This window comes from Hyperoodon ampullatus (genome assembly GCF_949752795.1).
Source record: "Hyperoodon ampullatus genome assembly, chromosome: 13".
In the NCBI taxonomy this organism is placed as follows: Eukaryota; Metazoa; Chordata; class Mammalia; order Artiodactyla; family Ziphiidae; genus Hyperoodon; species Hyperoodon ampullatus.
In genome coordinates, this window is record NC_136926.1 from 85,230,619 (window position 1) to 85,248,167 (window position 17,549).

At 39.0% G+C, this 17,549-nt stretch overlaps 1 protein-coding gene across 1 annotated transcript in view; it reads left to right on the forward strand.

Moving 5' to 3' along the window:
- Positions 1-4,167: 4,167 nt before the first annotated feature.
- The window catches only part of LOC307061934 (uncharacterized protein C18orf63), a gene marked incomplete at its 3' end in the record, with an annotated part of 29,964 nt that continues 16,582 nt past the window's right edge, over positions 4,168-17,549 (forward strand). The window contains exons 1-6 of the mRNA XM_079717307.1: positions 4,168-4,328; positions 6,554-6,632; positions 8,579-8,635; positions 10,427-10,538; positions 11,445-11,486; positions 12,949-13,025. Of these exons, the coding sequence (XP_079573433.1) occupies positions 4,195-4,328; positions 6,554-6,632; positions 8,579-8,635; positions 10,427-10,538; positions 11,445-11,486; positions 12,949-13,025 (501 nt within the window). The 5' untranslated portion in view covers positions 4,168-4,194. The remainder of the gene's footprint in view (positions 4,329-6,553; positions 6,633-8,578; positions 8,636-10,426; positions 10,539-11,444; positions 11,487-12,948; positions 13,026-17,549) is intronic.

Sequence of the window (17,549 nt, forward strand, 5' to 3'; positions counted from 1 at the left end):
TCAAAGTTAACGTGTCCCCAAACTGGCCTCCTCTTATTTTCATCCACAAACTTTCTCCTCCCAGTCTTCCCCTTAAGTTAATGGCAACCCCATCCTCCAAGTCAGTACAGAGACCCTGCAGCTATGCTTAACTCTCAGACTCCACGTCAATCCATATCCACAGCCTATTAGATCTAACTTCAAAGGATCTTCACAGTGCAATCCCATCTCATCACCTCCACTGCCTCTGCCCTGATCCCAGCCGCATCTTCCCTCTCCTGGACCACTGCCATTGCCTCCTAGCTGCTCTCCTTTCTGTCCCTCTGTTCCCTTCAGTCCATTCTCGGCACAGCGCCTGGGTGCGCCCGTTACAATACATACGGCTTATCAAGCCTAACACTGTCTGACCCGCTTTAACCTCCCGGCCTCGCGTCCCTACCTGTCATTCCAGCTCACTGCAGCCAGCTGGTCACCTTCCCGCCTGCCTCAGGCGTTCTGCCTGTACTCGCGATTCCCTCCCTTACAACGTCCTCCCCCGACCTGCCTGTGGCCGCCCACTCCCATCTCCTTTCTGTCCTACATGTCACCTTCTCCATGAGGCCTCGCGACCTCCGAAAGGGCCTCTCCCGGCACTCCGTCTCCCTGTCCCAGCGCACCTATCACCACCTTCCAGACCGACATTTTGCGCACTTATCGTATTAATCTATCCCCCAACCCTCAAGAAAAATGCAAGCTCCAGGAGGGCAGGGAATGCTCTTAGTTCAATGCTCCATCAGTGACTCCTAGAAAAGCTCCGGGCACACAGCAGGCGCTTAATAAATACCTAGGCACTAGCCCTTGCGCCGGGCTTCCGCTCCACAACACGCTGCAGGGCGCCCCACTCAGGAAGTTCCACCGCCTGACATTCAGCGGATCCAAGGGCCGCCGTACGCGTGAGGCCGGACAGCCCGTCAGTGCGGCGAGCGCGGGGCTCGGCACCTGTGGCTCCCCAGCGACCATACTGCGCGGATGCATCTTACCTCTCTCTGCAAGACAGCAAAGGCCTCGAGACGGGCCACACCAGAGCCAACGCCGGCTTTTCTCTCGGGGAACGATGAGCGCCGGCAGAACAGCGCAGGCAGTCAAAAGCTTTGGCGGGAAAAACTGGGGCGCGCGGGGCATTCTGGGAGCGCGCGGGGTTACGTTTGGGGTCGCGGGGCGCGCGGGGCATGCTGGGTGCGGTACTTCAGAGCCGCCGGGAGGACGCTGAGGATCGCGGGCCCGCGGCCCGGGAGACTGAGGTGAGGAGGCCGTGACCCGGGAGACCAACTTCTTGTCTGAGCCAGAGACTGAGAGGGTGAGTCGGGGAGGTCGCTGCAGGCCGGGCCGCCTCACCGGGAAGCTCGTGCGTTCGCGTCCGGGGGCGAACGCTCTGAGGGCATTGCTTTGACAGGACGCGCGCGCTGAAGAGCTAGTTCTAGCTTGTGAAAGGGAAAAAGGTAAGGAACAAAGAGTCGTTCTTTCACGAAGGCCCACAGGTTCCAACAGTAGGGCACCTTATTTAATCGGTAACTTACAGAACCGCCTTTTAAATAAGGTGCTTAAGCTAAATAAAGACCTTGGAGATGTTTCCACCAGTTCCATGCTGTGCGTTAAGAAGATGGGGCCCGGCGGTGCGGGGCGGGGAAACTGGCCTGTTGACCTTGGAAGGCATCGGTGGGCCAGCAGGAATCCGACCTGCAGGCAGGCTTTTCCCCACCGAGGACCCCAACAGAGGGAGAAACTGCAGCTCCAGAGCGGCCGAAAGTTGCTTAGACCTCACAGCCTGGGCGTTCACAGCGAGTTTGGTTCTCTTGGGGTTTTTGAGTCATCACACGGAGAATCTTGTAGGTACCTGTTCCACCAGGGCAGAAATGTGGTCAGAATTTTATTTTGGAGTCAGCAAGTTTTCCATTTGTCAGCTTGGACGTGAAAGACGCTCGTCTCTGATACGTGTGTTAATTAACAGTTCATCCGTATGTGTTATATATAGTATATCCGGGTTTCGAGCCTTAACGTTACAGTTCGTATACAATCTAGGAAAAGAAAACAAACTTTTAATTTGTAAGTTGTGCCAATTATGAACTGAAAAAACATTGTTTTAACGTAGTTCTAAATAGTAAAATTAAATAAATTCTCACCTATTCCTGAACAGGTCAGTGTTGTTTACATACAGTTGTCCGAGCACTCTTGGAGGATTGACAAGAGAAAGGGAGGACCACTCGCAGGAATTTCCTGGTGACTTTGCTGGAAGATATTTAAAGGAAAAGTGAGGCAGAAAGTGCTTTTAGTGGGAAATGTGTTTTAGAAATGGAAGTAACAAATCTCTAACTTTCGCCCATGTCTTTGACCTATTTCCATTAAAATATGCACAGTTGTACCTCTGGGCCCAAGCCATAATCAGTTCTTTGTTTTATATTTTACTTTATTTATTATTGATGCCCTTTACTGAAACGCTTCAGAGGAAGTGAATTTTAGCAGAATTGTGAAGTAGATTGTGTTGGCCTTGGAACTTTGTACTTCATTTTTATTTTATTTTATTTATTTATATTTTTGGCTGCACTGGGTCTTCATTGCTGCGCGCGGGCTTTCTCTAGTTGCGGCGAGCTGGGGCTACTCTTCGTTGTGGTGCGCGGGCTTCTCATTGCGGTGGCTTCTCTTGTTGCGGAGCACGGGCTCTAGGCATGTGGGCTCAGTAGTTGTGGCTCGTGGGCTTCAGAGCGCAGGCTCAATAGTTGTGGCGCACGGGCTTAGTTGCTCCGCGGCATGTGGGATCTTCCCGGACCAGGGCTCGAACCCGTGTCCCCTGCATTGGCAGGCGGATTCTTAACCACTGCGCCACCAGGGAAGCCCTGTACTTCATTTTTTTAAAAAAAAGAATCACAACAGGAAGCATTTACATAGGAGAGTAGAAAAGCAGAGAGAAGGAAGGACTGTTTCTATTTTTAATATCAGAAATCATCTTGATTAGGTATTTAACACCTTGTGTGACTTTGTCTGTGTTAATCATTTCCAAGAGTACTTCCACTTTTAAAAGAACCTAAGTGATCTTTAATGATGAAAATGTCAAGCACTGTGGTACTTGAGTGAGCAAGATGTGTGGCGAGCAGAAGGGCATTGCCACTGTTCCTCGAATGGCACCACAGAGACATTTGGTTCCTGACGTCAGACCTAAGGCTGGTCACACTCCAGGTTCCAGGACTGATATGTTCCTACTTTTCTTCTTAAAGAGAGAAACTATGTAGGTGTTTAAAGGTTTGAAGTACTAGAATTCCAGTTACCTTCCCTGGATGTATTTGTGTGCCCTAGAGAAATTGAGCTTAAATTATATGCTTTACTTTTACATTGCAGCTTTCTTTTCTGTCGTACATAAGATAGACTCCAAACGTATGCCCTGTGAATTATCAACTGTAAAATGTGTCCCACATAGCAGTTTGAAAGCCAGATAATTAGTGGAAAAGGAAACTAGATAAAAATTTAGAGATCTCAGTAAACATTTTCTTTCGTGTAAGATAATGAAAATATATTCTTCAACTTTGAAGTGCTTTATAGAGATAACGTGAAACAGCAGAAGACTTTGCTATACATTTTGATTTTTTTTTAAATTATTCTTGTCATAGGAAAGATTTCATTTTCCTGAAAACAAAATGAAACTTAAGAATAGCCAGAAACTTTAGAAGGAATTTGTTAAATAAAAACAATATAGTAGAAACATATCTAGTACCCAGAACAGAGTAGGCATTTAATACACATTGCTGTGGGGTTTTTATATTATTTGTATTCAAATTATTCTACTTGTTGTATAGAACTGCAGGTTTAAAATTCTAGCTTATATTTTTGGGATGACAAAAATGTACTAAAATGTATCGTGATGGTCGCAACTCTGTGCATATAATAAAAACCATTTAATTGTACACTTTAAATAGGTGAATTTTATGTTATATGAATTACATCCTTATAAAACTTGTACCCTCCCCCAAATTCTAGATTATCGTTAGAAAACCTCGAAGGTAAAATGTGAATGATATTTAACTGCTGATGTTTGCTAACTTGTTTTTATCATCTTATACTAACACAATATCAAATATTCTGTAATGGATTGGTATTGAAACCCTATTGGTAAAATAGTTTGCTACCCTTTTATTGTTGTTTATTTTTAAAGGCCTGATTACTGAGACATTCAGTCAACAAGAAAGTATGAATGACTCTAGGAAGCAGTCACTGTTCTTCATCACACTTCCAGATTTACACAAACTCTGTGCTGTCAGGATAATATTGAGTAATGGAGTGGCAGATACTGAGATGAGGAGTACACAGTTGAAGATATGCAGGTACAAAAACACATCTTATAACTTTTTGAGACCTTTAAGAGCTGTTTTAGTAGTATCTCCTTTAAAGCAAAATACTCATTTACTCAATTTGTTTATATAATTTTGAGATAAAGGAATCCAGTTTTGTTCTAATCAGGTATATTGAATTACATTTAGGGGAGGACTTGAAATACTTGAGATAGACTATCTCACTGTTGAGTTTTTATATTTGCGGCTTCTTGTGTGATATTTTAATTTAAATATTTTATAGACATTGATGAATTAAGTCAGGCTCCCAAAACATAGAGACAGTAGTTAATAAATATATATGAAGTACCTACTGTTTATGAAACACTTCAGGAGATACTGTAAACATTTTAGATTAATATAATTTTTAAATTTTCAGGTTGATATAAGAGTATTTCTCAAGAGTATTTCTCCAAGAACTATCTTGAAATATCTGACCCAAGATAGTCTTTGAAAAACAGCTTAGTTGAAGCCTAAAGTCACTGTGATTACTGAGGACCCACCATGTATTAGTCCCTTAAATTGTTTGAGACATTCACAAAAGAACTCTTAGAATACATAACAATATTATATCTGTAACTGAATTTCTTGGAGAGGAACAAACACATATAAGATTGCTAGGGGCCAGAAATAAGACACTCTTGGGGTGTCCTCCATTTTGCTCTTATTTATAAAACTTTTCTCCTGCCCACTGTATATTTTCCCACTCGAGTGCAGCCAGGAGTCTGTACCCTTCCTGCTAAGGTACAATTTAATACCCATTGAGCATTCACTTGTGACCCCTTTGGGAAACAAATAAGTAGAAAACCTTAAGAGAGATTTTTTGCTGTTCACCCTCATGGGTCATGCCCATAGAGAGGGGTGTTTTGACTCATCGTTCCAATCACTGACAAAGAGGCTGGAACAGAGAGAGCAGAGATGTGGTTGTGTCAGACAAAGGCAGGCCTTGCAAAAGCAGGTACCTGCTGCACCACAGTTCCAGAAAAGATGAGGCCACCAGAAACAGATTGACCCATCTCACTTTTTGATGTAATCCCACACACACTCCTGGTTTTTAAAATTTGTTTCCTTGATGATTAATAGTTTTGAAAATTTTTACATTTCCACCTCTATTCCCTTTTATGTTTTTCCCATTTTTTCCAGCAAAATTATTGATGGTAATTTGAATTGTAATGATTGTTGTTGTAAGTTCATTTGGCTTTTGAATACTGTACTAAAACCACTACCCACTTCATTCTGGCTTGGAAAAAAATTCCTTTTTGAAGAAAAAGAATCTAGTCAATAGTTCTCACACTAAAGTAGTTGATAACTTCACTGATGGGTGAATCCTTAGACTCTTTCCTCCAGTGCTTCTGACCACTACTTTAAAAAAAAAAAAAAAAAAAAGGGAAAATGGAAGAAACAGGAATTAAAAGAGCTGGATTTTTCACAGTGGTTAGACTTTTTCAAGTCTATACTTAAGATAGAATTGGAGTTTTAAAAGAGAAATTTTGAGGACTTCCCTGGTGGTCCAGTGGGTAAAACTCTGCACTCCCAATGCAGGGGGCCTGGGTTTGATCCCGGGTGGGGGAACTAGATCCTGCATGCATGCCACAACTAAGAGTTTGCATGCTGCAACTAAGAGTCCGCATGCCGCAACGAAGATCCCACGTGCTGCAACTACGACCTGGCGCAGCCAAAATAAATAAATAAAATTAAAGAGAAATTTTGGTTCACAGATGAAAGGAGTTAGGAAACAGATGCATGGACAAGTTTTCATATTAATATATCTAAAACTTTATAATTCTCTTAATTCAAATCTTGCCTGATTGCTTACAGTGTTCAAGGTAACATGCTAAGTGTGGGGAGAGATACAGAAATCTATATACAGTCCTTGGCTAGAAGAAACTTAAACTTTTGATTGGAACTAAGCAATTTTTTTTTTTTTTTTTTTTTTTTTTTGCGGTACACGGGCCTCTCACTGTTGTGGCCTCTCCCGTCGCGGAGCGTAGGCTCCAGACTTGCAGGCTCAGCGGCCATGGCTCATGGGCCTAGCCGCTCCATGGCATGTGGGATCTTCCCGGACCAGGGCACGAACCCGTGTCCCCTGCATCGGCAGGCAGACTCTCAACCACTGTGCCACCAGGGAAGCCCGAACTAAGCAATTTTTAAATGTTCTGGAAAAGGAAAAACAGAGAGTGGGCAGTCCACTTTAAAATTAATACATTTCATCTCCACAGGCAATTGCTGTTTTTGCACCAAGATATCCTGACATCACCTGTACCTGAAATATTTACTCAAATTTGGGTGGTGATGGCGGTTAGTATTTTAACATTTTATAAAGTATTATTACTAATTATTGGGAGCAATATTGATAAACATTAATTCATGTATTAATTAAAGCTCAATTGAACATGGTTTATGAAGACAAATTATCTTGTTGTAGGTTGATCAAACCATTAACAGACTTTAACTTTGATATACCTGATGTTTAAGATCCATTTTTGTGGCTCTAAATTCATATTTAGTTTCCCCTGTCATTAATGTTAAGATACAGATTATCAATGAATAAAATATGTTACAGCGTAATTTTCAAGATAGCACAGACTTAATCCTTTTCTTATATTTTATTCTTTAGAATTACATTTAATATAAAAGAAGAAGTTTCTTGTTCCAGCAAATCTCCAATTGTTTTTAAAGAACTTAGGTCAATAGGGTTTTTTTTCTTTTGAATTTTTGAATTTTATTTTATTAATTTTTTTATACAGCAGGTTCTTATTAGTTATCCATTTTATACATAGTAGTGTATATATGTCAATCCCAATCTCCCAATTCATCATACCACCACATGCTCAATAGTTTTTTTTAATTTGGAAATTTCATTAAAATTTTTTCTTAGTAAAATTAGAACAAGAAATATATTTCCAGTGCTGTATATAACTGGGAATGATAAATGAAGTACCAAGAATCTTTATAAAAATTATATTATCCTGAGATTTTTGTCAAAAATCTTTCTGAAAATCCTCTTATTCTGAGATTTTAATTCCCCAGAATCCAGTGAAATAAATATTTAATAACAATGCTGATAAGCCATTCAAAATCTTCTTCAGGCCTTTTATTTCTCTTCTAGGTTTTATGGTTGTATGTCCATCTTTTATCTTTTCATCCTTAATATAGCTATTAAGAAAGACAAGCTGTTGGTGAACAAGTAGACAGTAAAGTCTCTTATTTGTGTTCTTTTCTACCTGAAAAATTTATGAAATGAGGACATTGTTTTAGAGTTCTAGTAAATTCTAGTACCCTAATTTAGCAAGAATAGTAAGAGGAAAATTGCCATCTAAAAATATGTTTTACTTTCTTACAAAGATATTACATGCCGTAAAAATTTTTACAAAAATATTTAAAATAGAAAATGGGATTATTATACATACTATTTTGAAACTTACCTTTTATTTCCCCTTTAACAGCCTGGGTATTGTTCTGTGTCAGCATATATATTTTACTCATTTTTAAGGATGTGAAATATTTCATTGTATGGGTGTATAATAATTTAATTATTACCTTCTAATGCTCATCTGAGTTTCTAGTCTTGTGCTATTATAAACCATGCTTCAGAAAGTGGAAATTATATCATTTTTATTTACCTGGTAGTTTCTGTGGGTTAAATTCTTAGATGTTGGATTGCAGTACATTTTAAACTATAATCTACATGCTGCTAAATTGTGCTCTGAAAAGTTTGTACTAGATTACATTTAATAAATAGTGTATGAGAGAACCTATATTTCAGCATCCTCACAAACACTAAATATTAGCAGCCTTTGCGTATCTGCCAATTTGTTAGGTTAAAAATATCAATAATATCTTCTTTTAATTTCTGTTTCATTGGTTAGTTGGAACACCTTGGCCTGTTGAACTTTCTCTTGATCTTCCACTTGTGTCCATTTTCCTTATTCATGTTTAAGAAATTATTGTTTATTAAGAAAGGTATTAAATATTTATTATATGAAATTTATTGGCGTTTTCATTTATATGGTTTCTGGATTCAGGTCACTCCCAGAAAGGCTTTCCTCACTTTGGAATGTACCCACAGATTCTATTTCAGGACGAGAATGATTATTACCTGCTTCTTTCTCCTGGGCATAGAAACTGTTAAGATGATGGCCCTCTGCTTTGCTGTGCTGTATAATGTTTAAATTCTTTATGTAGTGCATTATTAGTAATATATTTATGTTAAGTCCTTCTTATCAATGTGGATTTTTTAATAGATACCATTTTATAAAGCTGGAAAACTCAATGCCTATATTGAAAAATATGGAGCTAAGGTAAGTTTTTAAAAGGATAATAATTCCAGATGTTGTTTATATTGATTTTGTATTCAACTTCTTTTGTCAGTAAACAAAAATGGGAGTATCTTTGTCATAAGTTATTGCTATGCATGTGAAAGAACCAACATTTTTTTCCCCGGAACAATTATTTTGTGCACATTTAATAGAGAAAGAGGGGAAGAGTCTTAATTTTGTTGGGTACTTTCTTGCAGGCATTTTATGTGGCATAATTTCACTTATCATCTGTATCTTCCAAGGAGTGAATATCCCCATTTTTACAGATGAAGAAAATGAAACCCAGAGAGGTGGAAGTATTGTCCACAATCATATAGCTACTAAGTAGAGGAACAAAACAGTATAGATTGTATTTCCCGTGGTGGTGAGTGTCTGGATCTTAGCAAGAAAAAACAATGAATGCGTGGAGCTGAGTACCTGTCGTGTCTCAGTTCCTCAGGCCGTGGAGACTTTGCTGGGGCTCCCGTCATGGGTCTGCATTGATCTCTGAGGCACTGTATCCTTGGTTATCCTAGCAGCCCATCCAGGCATCGCTGCTGGCTTCTGTTCCTAGACCTAGTGGGGTTCGGGTTAATGAGGTTTTCGGTCATCCCCAAGATGAGATGCTTTCTTTAAGTTCTAGGAGGATGATAAGATCTCAACACTACCCGGAGATTCTTTGAAGTTCCCTGAGAAATGTTTGAATAACCTGAAAGCTGGTTTTAGCCATCATTTACAATCTGTGGGAAGGCAGTATTCTTTCCCACCCTTGTGGAGCCTTCATGATGATGCTCAGTTTTCCTTTAGATAGATATTTTCTACATGATAATAATCACAGCAGAGATTTATTGCACATCTATAATATACTGAGCACTTTACTTGTTTCTGGAGATAAAGCTGTGAACCAGCTTTCATGGTTTCCTGCCTTCATGAATCTTAAAGTAGGAAATAATTCCCTCCTTTTTACCTATTGGGTGACAGTTATCTTTGGCCTGCTCACTTTTCTACATGCTAGCAAAGGCAATGGCAGTGTTTTCTTCTGGGCTACATTTGTAAGGACGTTTGTATAGCAAACAGCCCTGAGAAGTTTCCTCATATGCATGTGCTCTTCCATATGTAACTGAATACTCAAGGAGGGACTCCGCTGATCTCAGAGCTTTCTCTCTATGCAGCTCTCTTCTCTCAGTACTTAACCCCCAAACTCTAGCTTCTTTGGCCTCCCTGGACTCTCAGTTCTATCTGCTCAACCCACGGAGCCCACTGCCTCTTCCAGGATTCCTCCTCCCTGCACTGCAGCCTGGAAACCCTCTTTAATCAATATGCTAGGGGTACTCATGAGTTTCCCATCTGATCATTAAAAATTCTGTACAAGTAGAGATACTCTGCTGGTTGCATGTGTGCCCATGTAAATATTTAATTGTTTTGTGTTATTGAACTAGAGTCAACCATAATGAGAAATACTACAATATAGTTCTGGACTTGTTTGCTTTGTGTACAGCAAAATACAAAGTAAGTTTAAGGTCCTAGCACCGGAGCTCCAAAAATTTAGGCTGATTGAGCCAGGATAAGCAGGTAGAATTTGCCCATTATAGTCATAATTTCAAAGTGAATATATTTTAACACTTCTTTAACTTTAGAACCAGATAGGATTAGCTGTAGTGATGACTGTAACTTATATCCAGGATAGCCCAGTTTGTTAGGTGGTGATCTAAACACACAGACATTTTTCTCTGAGTTTATAGGGACATAACAATTGCTGTGAACTTGCCCATATTTTGTGCTTTAATATTTTAGGTGGAGGCTCCACAACAAGTAATTCCTGTAATTCTTCAGAACTGCCTTTCATATTCACTCACAGCTAGACTTGCTCCAGCCTGGAATAAAGCTGGCCATCTCTTGGTGCAAGGTGACTTTATCTCTTTCAGTCATTGGAGCTTTCTGAACTAGCTTACTGCTACTATGTACATGTGTTTTTAATTTTAAGATATATTATTTTTAGGGAATGGTTTTTAAAGCATAGCCCCAACCAAGCATTCTCAAGCAAGCCCACATCAACATAAGTGTCATCTCCTTACTTTGGGATTATATCCAGAGGGCTCCTAGTGTTTCTTTGAAAAAAAATGTTTTTATTATAGAATACTTGACGTTTAAAGAGGAATAAATATAAGTTATGGAGCATTATAATAAAATGAACACAAATTACCAGTATTGTTGGAACCAAAAGTCTGTTCGAATTTTTTGTTGAGATCTAACTTTTCTAAATATTTTATACCAGGAATAAATATTTGAGGGAAGAACTGGGTATTTCTGTCCTTTGAATTGAAGAGATACTTTTTGACTGATTATATTTTTTCTCTGAATTGTCATTAGATAGTCATATAAAACTTCATTTAATTTATTTATTCATTTATTTATTTTGGCCGTGTTGGGTCTTCATTGCTCCACGGGCTTTCTCTAGTTGCAGCGAGCGGGGGCTACTCTTCGTTGCGGAGCACAGGCTCTAGGCACATGGGCTTCAGTAGCTGTGGCACGCAGGCTCAGTAGTTGTGGCTCACGGGCTCTAGAGAGCAGGCTCAGCAGTTGTGGCCCATGGACTTAGTTGCTCCGCAGCATGTGGGATCTTCCCAGACCAGGGATCGAACCCGTGTCCCCTTCATTGGCAGGCGGATTCTTAACCACTGCACCACCAGGGAAGTCCCTAAAACTGTATTTTAAAGAATTTTCCATAGCTTTGATAATTTTACATAAAAAGGTTATATTAAGCATGATTTATAAGTTTTAATGATATGGCATATCCTATGAATTTTTTAAGGAAGAGAATTTCTTTCTCAGATGGGAAAGCAAAGTGCTGTTGGTAAGTAAAAATACGTAAGTTAATAGTTAAAACATTAATATAATAACAGTTGTTTAAAGAATGGTACAGATGGTTAGGTTGTTAAAATCTTGATTAGGTTATATCAGAATTTAATCATATATTGTTACAATCACAGTTTTACTCAGGAAATCACCTCTGGTTCAAAATATACATTCTACTTACATAAGAAAAAAAATTCACTTCTCTTAATTGGAATAAAAGCTATATTTTAAATTTCTCTACTTAAAGAAAACTGTGACCAAAAAGGAGTTTAATTCTGCAGGCATTTATAAAGTATAGTTTCCATAGCCATATCATAAGAATTCTTTAGTAGTGTTGTAAGTAAAAACTTTATTTCTTTTGAGTACATGATTCTTTTTCTTCTTTAAAAAAAAGATTGTCTAAAGAGACACAGATGATTTAAAACACACAGTTTACAATATGGTTTAATCTGATTCTTTCATTGATGTGCATGGTTGTATTGCAGGTAGACATGTTCCTAAATAGTAGTCCAGAGATAGCAGATGGGGGAAATCCTGAGCCAAGTAGACATTATTGTCAGTCATGGTAGCTTGTACTACCATTTGGCCATAGCCTTAAATCTCAGACTAGCACCTATAATCCACAGAGTATTTGCTCTGAGTTGACTTTCAAGCTGAAGCCTATTTGCCCTCCTTGCTCTGGTTTTATGTTTAAGTTGGACAGTGGCAGTCACTGTGCATTAGCTCTGGATGAACGGGTTCATTACCTAAATTTAGTTCCATCCCCAAACACTGTCAGGAGACTACAGCTGTCAGAGGTTAAAGATAACAGTTTAGGAGAGCAAAATTCCTCAATCATATGTTAGAATTTTTTCTTCTAGTTTTACTGAATGTAATATTCTATGGCAAAACTGACAAATTGTAGATGTATAACACTACCAGTACACCAGAAGCCCCCTCGTGCTTTATTCCAGGTACCACTATCTGACTTGTATGAGTAATTTTAATCACAAGAAAGCAAGATAGAAGCCTTGGGGCTCTGAAAGATCTGGAATATATCTGCCAGTATATTTGAGGACATTTGTTAGTAAGACTAGTGAAGTCAAAAGCATGGCCTGGTTCCTCTTCTAATTTAAGAAGAGCCTTCATCTTTCACATATAATAGATGTCAGACTTCTAAAAAGTATTTTGTTGAGTTTTCCTCTCAATTGTGGGATGTCTCATTTTTCTTATTGTAACCCTACCCTACAATTGCATACCCACATATGCTTTTGTCTTCTTTTAGATGTCGTATCTATAGACCATCAAATATTATATGGTGATTATTTGAATTTTACCATGTGTGAAAAAAATCCGTTTTTAACTGAGTTTCCAACTTGAATACATTGAGTTAAATTAATTTCTTTTGTTACTAAAATACTTAATTTGATAGGATGGAGTAATAATTCCGGAAAGTTCACAGTTAATAATTTTATTTTCAGTATTAGACATTAATGTAACAGAAACTCAAGTTTGTCTAAGCATAGAAGCGTACACAATCAGACTGCCACCACCTCAGGTACCACATATTTTATTTCTATAATTAACCTTACTATACTTACTATATAATTAATATATTTATTATTATTACTGATATGCTAGGAGGTTTTAATTTTTAGCAAGAAGAGTGATAAGAAAGTTTTTATTATCAAAATCCATATTATTAAATGCTTGCTATATTGATATTGTCCTAAATCTGTTTACCAAAGAAAACACGATTCTGTCAGTATAACACAGATCTAATTATATTACTCCCTTGCTCAAAAATCTTTTTAGGTGGCATTCAAGACTCCACTGCCCTGCCCTGCCTCGGCACCCACTTCGTGCCTCTTCTTTCATCTCCAAATGTTAAAAATGCTATTTCAGCTCATACTAAATGTAATAACCCCCCATTGGCATTATTAGAGCTTTTTTTTCTCATCTATTTTTTACACATAACAGTTTTTTCCTTCTTAGTGGAAGGATATGTCTTTTATTTTGCTGATTCTCATATCACCCAGCATAGAATCTTACACATTAATGGTAACTCAGTAAATGTTATTTTCCTTCTTCTATGACAGTGGTTCTCAACAGAGAAGGGTGGAGGGCAAAATTAGTGATTTTGTTCCCCATGAGACATTTGTAATGTCTGGAGAAAACTTGGCTGTCACAAAGTGGGAGGGGTGTGTTGCTACTGGCATTTAGTGGATAGAGGCCAGGATGCTGCTAAATATTCTACAGTACACAGGACAGCAACCCCATTCCCATCCCCACAAAGAGTTTTCCAGCCCAAACTGTAAGTAGCGTCCAGATTGAGATACCCCACTTATAGCACAGATGACTCTTCCTTTGCTTAGAGTGCCCCTCTGATTGGCTATACATTATGCTTATTCTTTAAGGGCCAGCTCAAATGCTACTTTATTCATTTCTCTATAATTTTTTGATTACCTGTTATGTTGAGGCAATAGACAAGTCAAAAATGAATAGAATCTACTTTCTGGCCTTCAAGAGTTATGTAAGCCAGTAGGAAAGCTGACCTGAATATAAATAATTGGAACTGTTACTGAGTCAAAGCCCGTACTGCCCGCTGCACAACAGTCCAGTAAATTGAAAGATGAGGTGTTGGGGCAAGGAGTAGTCACTTGCCAGCAGACCGAGACTGGTGGGCTAGTGTCCCAGAGACCCATCTTACCCGAGTTAGAGTTCAGGCTTCTTTTATACTAAAAAGGGAGGGGTGTGGCTAGTTGTTGCAAACTTCTCCGTGCCGAATCCTTTGTTCTTGCGGCTGTCCATGTAGGTCAGGTCACGATGTTCCTGTAAACCTCCAACAAGACAAATGTTATTCTCTGTTCCACAACTTTTTATCTCTATATGAACGAAAAGTGTTGTACCTTTAAAGGTCAAACCTGGGAGGCAGAGCCTTGAGAGTGGGCCATCATGTATATTTCAGGTTTGTTCTTCTCTGTTACAGAATGGGTGGCATAACATGAATATCTGGTACTGATGAGGAACCTTCCCAAGGCTCCAAACCCACTGTGATCTCTCACTCTCTTTTAAACCTTCACACTACTCTTCACCATGCTCACATACTTATTTGTATTTTTGTTTATTTATTTACTTTAATATTATTTATTTATTTGGCTGTACCAGGTCTTAGTTGCGACACGTGGGATCTTTGTTGCGGCATGCAAACTCTTAGTTGCGGCATGTAGGATCTTGTTCCCTGACCAGGGATCGAACCCGGGCCCCCTGCATTGGGAGCACGGAGTCTTAGCCACTGGACCACCAGGGAGGTCCCCCTATTTGTATTTTTAGAGTTATACTCATTTCTGTATCTCCAAGTTGCCTTATAATTAGCTTCTTAGGGACCAGTATTGTGTTTTACTGCCCTTTGAATTTTCTACAGATGATACTTCTGTTTTATATATCTGAGATTTGAACCAATTAGAGAATGACAAGAGTATGACATATAGAGATCAGAACACCACCTTTATTACTAGGATGAGAATATAATTTATCATCCAAAATGAACACTTTTGAGAGTGAAAGGGACACTAGCTAACCTAATGGGATACTGGCCCAATGTGTATGAACTGGGATATGTTAAAAATTAAAAGCAGATCAATCAAAATTGTATTTATTAAGAGTTTATTGTGCATAAAGCTATAGTTTGTGAACTGGGAGTCTTCAAACCAACAGTGGAATGAAGCTTAGAGGTGTGTTGTTATAGGACAGCTTATATAGCAAAAATGTGGAAGCTGTTTAATCTTTATAATGATTGGTTATAGCAGTGGGGTTTCCAAATGACAGGGGATTGGTTAAAAGTTATTGTAGCATACCACTTTGGAAAACAGTGTGGTTCATTTATGATTTTTGGAGGCATTTACAAGAAATAATCTAAGTTAAATTTTGCTTGTGTTGCAGAATAAGCTAAATTAGGTTTTGCCTTTGTAGCTTAACTGGTATTGTCTGCCTAAGGAATTTTCAAGTTTGGTCTTCATTTTAATTATTTTAACAGATATACGGTCACACTGTTTATTACTCAAAAAGAAAAACAGCTACTGGAGAATGTGACCTGTCTGAACCCTAGAATTAGGTAGATTGACCCACGAACTTAAGGCAGTAACAGAAACCCACAGATTCACTTGGGAGATCAGGCACCATTCCCAGTATGACTGAGAGAATACAGAACACCACTCTTTGCCAGCAGGCCAGCTCCCAAGAGGACGAGGTAGGAGTTGTCCCAATTTTACCAACCAGATAAGCCATCCCATCTGCCCTGGGAGGGGTGAGTGAAGGAGAGTTACATCATGAATATGTGTTAGTAGATCGTTCTTGACATGGAAGCAAACACCAGAAATGGGGGCGATACGCTTCTCTCTTCTGTTCAGCATTTACACTCAACAGATGCTTGTTCAGTTTATTTAAATTGATTCCCTAAATTATAATTGCTCATCAGTTCCTCTAAATCTCACTTTACTTATACTTTTTTTTTTTTTTTTTTGCGGTACGCGGGCCTCTCATTGTTGTGGCCTCTCCCGTTGTGGAGCACACGCTCCGGACGCGCAGGCTCGGTGGCCATGGCTCAACGGGCCCAGCCGCTCCGCGGCATGTGGGATCTTCCCGGACCGGGGCACGAACCCGTGTCCCCTGCATCGGCAGGCGGACTCTCAACCACTGCGCCACCAGGGAAGCCCTACTTATACTTTTGATATGTCATTTTTCACCTCCAGACTGCTATAAAAATTAGTTTCATACATGTCTATGTTCCTACTAAGTTGTAATTTCTTTGAGAGTCTGGGTCCTGCCTTATTTACCTTTGTTCCCAGTATACTAAAAGATAATTGGATTGAATTTTCATTTTATCAAAATCTAGTATTGGTTATAGGTCCGGAGGGGGGAATAAAGGTGAGGAGGAGGATATTAACCATCTCTCTCCTTTCTAGTTCATCTTCTACACTTTCACTCTCCTTATTAAAAATCTACCATGGCTTCTATTATCAATAAGATGAAATCTCAACTCTTTAGTATAATATACCAGTTGACCCAAATTCATCTCCCCCATCATTGCTCTCCAAGTAGCCAAACTACTAATTGTTTCTCAAAGATAACATGGTCTTTCATACTTACACGTGTTTGCTCATACTGTTCTCCAAGCTTGTCGTGTCCATTCTCTGGCTCATCTTCCCACTCGTCTTTCAAGGCTTATTTCAGATATCACCCCTCTGTGAAGACTTACACAACTCCCAAGACTCACCTCTCTCTGTGCTCCCCTGGCCACGTGTATCACATATTCTTGTCCATGTAACTGTCTCATTAAACTTAGAAGTCTTAGAAGGAAGGGCCTGTGTCTTAATTGATTTTTCTATCATCAGAGCCTACCATAGTACCTGTCACTCCAGTAAATATTTGTGGAATGAGTGGAAGGTTGAGTGGAGTGGAAGACTAATTTATATGTTGAACTAAGTGACATTTGTTTCTATATCCTCTTTAACTCCTGTGGGCTACAAATTGTAGTAGTTTTCTAAATTCTGATCTTTGATCCTATCTAGGCAAATTTTAAGACAGTTTATCATAATTCATTATGAGAAATGGGATTTTAGCCTTTATCTTTAGAGTTTAAACGGATTCAAGAAGTATTTGAAACAATAATTTACTCATTTATCGAATTTTAGACTATTTTAAACTTTAAAATAATGCATTCCTGACAGTTAAGTGTTTAAAAAGAAATTTATATGCATAAACTGCTGTTTTACTGGTGGATGCTTTGCAATTATAATTGAATCCACAGTTACATGAGGAATAGATTCCAGAATAGCATTATGTAATCTTAAGCTATTTGCCTTGATCATTTAATTATATGGAAAATTTGGGAAGTGGGCACCTGGAAACAAATTTGTATTTATTCCATAGACAACTGTTTATTGGTTGTCATTATGTATATGTGCACGGTGCTGATGGAAGACATCTTTTCCTTCCAGAAGTTTTTATCTTGGTCAGAAGAAAAGGCATGCACACACAACTTACCAGGAGAAAGGAACATTTCCTCAGCACCGGTTAAATT